This window comes from Pteropus vampyrus, unplaced genomic scaffold (genome assembly GCF_000151845.1).
Source record: "Pteropus vampyrus isolate Shadow unplaced genomic scaffold, Pvam_2.0 Scaffold123, whole genome shotgun sequence".
Lineage (NCBI taxonomy): Eukaryota > Metazoa > Chordata > Mammalia > Chiroptera > Pteropodidae > Pteropus > Pteropus vampyrus.
Window position 1 is genome coordinate 3,396,803 of NW_011888904.1, and position 2,803 is coordinate 3,399,605.

The 2,803-nt window shown below is 33.8% G+C and overlaps 2 protein-coding genes across 3 annotated transcripts in view; both read left to right on the top strand.

Annotated features, from left to right (window-relative positions):
• The window catches only part of COL15A1 (collagen type XV alpha 1 chain), a 161,775-nt gene that overhangs the window by 153,882 nt on the left and 5,090 nt on the right, over positions 1–2,803 (top strand). The window contains exon 37 of the mRNA XM_023534235.1: positions 1,161–1,391. Within this exon, the coding sequence (XP_023390003.1) occupies positions 1,161–1,391 (231 nt within the window). The remainder of the gene's footprint in view (positions 1–1,160; positions 1,392–2,803) is intronic.
• Positions 1–2,803, top strand: part of TGFBR1 (transforming growth factor beta receptor 1) — a 37,680-nt gene that overhangs the window by 6,893 nt on the left and 27,984 nt on the right. The window lies entirely within an intron of this gene.

The window sequence follows — 2,803 nt, forward strand, 5'->3', positions numbered from 1 at the left end:
CAGGGAACCAAAGCGAGCAGACGATTTCATTTACTATCATTGGGTTAAATTAATCTAGCAGGTAACTCTCAACATAAATTATAAATGACACAAATTTATGTGTAATAGATGGTATAAATAAAATACTAGTGTAGAACATGATATACATTGGTATTTTAATTGTCAGTGTCAGTATTAATTTAGAATGACAGTTCTTTGGTCCTTGGAGGAGGCGGGGCATGGTTTTAAGTGAATTGGAATTGTCCCAAATATAGTGTCACTTAAATATAGTGTCACCTAAATTTTGTAGGTAGTTAGTAAATTGTTTCCTGTAAATAAAATGTATGACCAATATTTAAAAATACATATTTTAGGGTGAGGCAAGTTTAATTGGTGAAAAAATGCCAGTGTCCCATTACCAAGGTAAGTTACTTGACACTTTTAAAGATACTAGTGTTACCTAGGCAGCCAGTTCCTAGCAGATAAATTGCCTACCTTGAAATGGTTTCTGTGATCACTTTTACTGATTTATTAAAAATTAGACCAGAATTTACTTTTGTGTGTCTTGTGTTCACATACTTTTCTCCTCCTACCAGTAAAACCGTTACCATATTCATCTTTTTAAAATAAGATTTTTGAATTATTTCTCCCCATTTCATGGCTCCTATTCAGAAATCTTTAATAGTTCCTCTTTTACCCCCAGCTCTCATTGGTTGTGTTGAGCCTGGCATTTAGTACTCTTCATGCTCTGGTGACAGCTCACCTTCTCTTCTGCTGCTTTACCATGTACATCTCCTTTCTGTGTATGTAAGCTGGTTCCCTAAACACGTATCACTCATTTCCTTCTACCTTTGTTTCCATATTTCTCCTGCCTGAACACCTCAGCTCCTTCTCTCCTCTTTTAGTTTTACCCTTCTGTAAAGGACAGTCTAAATTCAACTTACGTTACAAAGATTACTTTGAACTTTCAGACAAGAGTTTCTGCATTCTTTAATTGTATTTACAGTTTTCTTTTTATCATGGATTAATGTTTTTACAAATGTGGTCTTTATCTCCTCACTGAGATTGCTAAGTTCCTTAATAGTGACCCCTTTCTGGGTCACTCTTTAAGGCACCTATGGTGATGTTAGAAACCCATACTATTGTTGATTGTACTGAATACTATTATTTTTTATCTTTAGGTTTACCATTGCTTGTTCAGAGGACAATTGCTAGAACTATTGTGTTACAAGAAAGTATTGGCAAAGGTCGATTTGGAGAAGTTTGGCGAGGAAAGTGGAGAGGAGAAGAAGTTGCTGTTAAAATATTCTCCTCTAGAGAAGAACGCTCATGGTTCCGTGAGGCAGAGATTTATCAAACTGTAATGTTACGTCATGAAAACATCTTGGGATTTATAGCAGCAGACAATAAAGGTCAGTAATGTTTGCTTCTCCTTTTGAGTATAACAAAATCTATTTAAGCCTTTTTACAGTTATGGCTACTAAACATTGTGAAATTTGATGAGAAAAACAAATGTTTGTCATGCCAATTAGATCTATTAGGTCAAATAGAATATGTTAGAGCTTTAGAACTGGGAACTTAAAAGATTTTAAGATTTAGAACTGAGAACTTAAAAGATTTTTAGGAACAGCTTGTTCCTAAATCTCTTATTGTTTTACAAAATGTTAAGAACTATATATAAAAAAAAAAAGCCATGTGCTTTGTTATTTTGCTTCTGGGCGGTTTGTTATTGAGTACAGTCATAATACAGAAAAAATTGTGAACTCTGCTTAAAATTTTGAGGTAGGATAGGGCCCAGGTATCTGTTTCCTTTTAATCTCTTCCTGACCATTAGGGCATTCTGATGTATATATTCTGATAAAAATGGCCTTATTTATAGGGAGAATGAAAATAATTTAGTGTAGTTTATGTTTTAAATTGCCTAAGGATAAGTAGATTAATCTTGTAAGTAAACTCAATTTAATAAAGACATGGTTTCTCCGAAACCACCTTGCCATTGGTAACTTCATGGGTACTTTTTTGCTTAAGGCCCAGCAGGTACTTAAGGCCTGGGGTAAGAGCAGATGCAGAGAAAGCAAGGAAGCCATGTCAGCAGAGTCCCAGTGAGTGGCGACTGCAAGCAGTTGACTTCAGACTGTACTTCATCTACTTTCTCGGCTTCAGTTACTACCTTTGTGCCCACACTTCCTGCTTTTATAGCTTCTGTCAGAGAGTTGTGTTACATCTCAACTCTCATCATCCCAACCGTGAATCAAATGTATTTTCCTGCTTTCCTATTTTTAAAAAAATACTCTCATTATATCTTTTTGGATTGTCTAGAACCATAGTCTCATCTTTTCCCTTTCTTCCTTCCTGTTTATTGCTTCAAAATGTTAACAGTGTTTAATCTCATTGGTGATTATGGGTGATTTTATGATTTTTCTTTTTGCTTCTCTATTTTCATATTTATTTACAACAAGCATTTATCATTTTTTTTCTAACATTTATTTAGAGAAAATTTCCAGTATATAGGAAAGTACAGAATAGTATGGTGAACCTGTATCACCTACCTTCAGTAATTATTAGCTCACGGCCAGTCATATTAGATCTCTGATTTCACCTATACTGTCCCTAACTAAATTATTGGAAGTCAATCCCAATTAACATATCTTTTCATCAATACCTTTTCAGTTTGTATCTTTAGATTATTAAGAATCTTTCTTATGAAACATAACCACACTATCTTTGTACTTTTTTAAAATGTCATAAAATATCTAGTTGCTTTCAGATTTCTGTAGTTGTCTCCTATTTTTTTTTTTAACAATTATTTATTCACTTTATGACC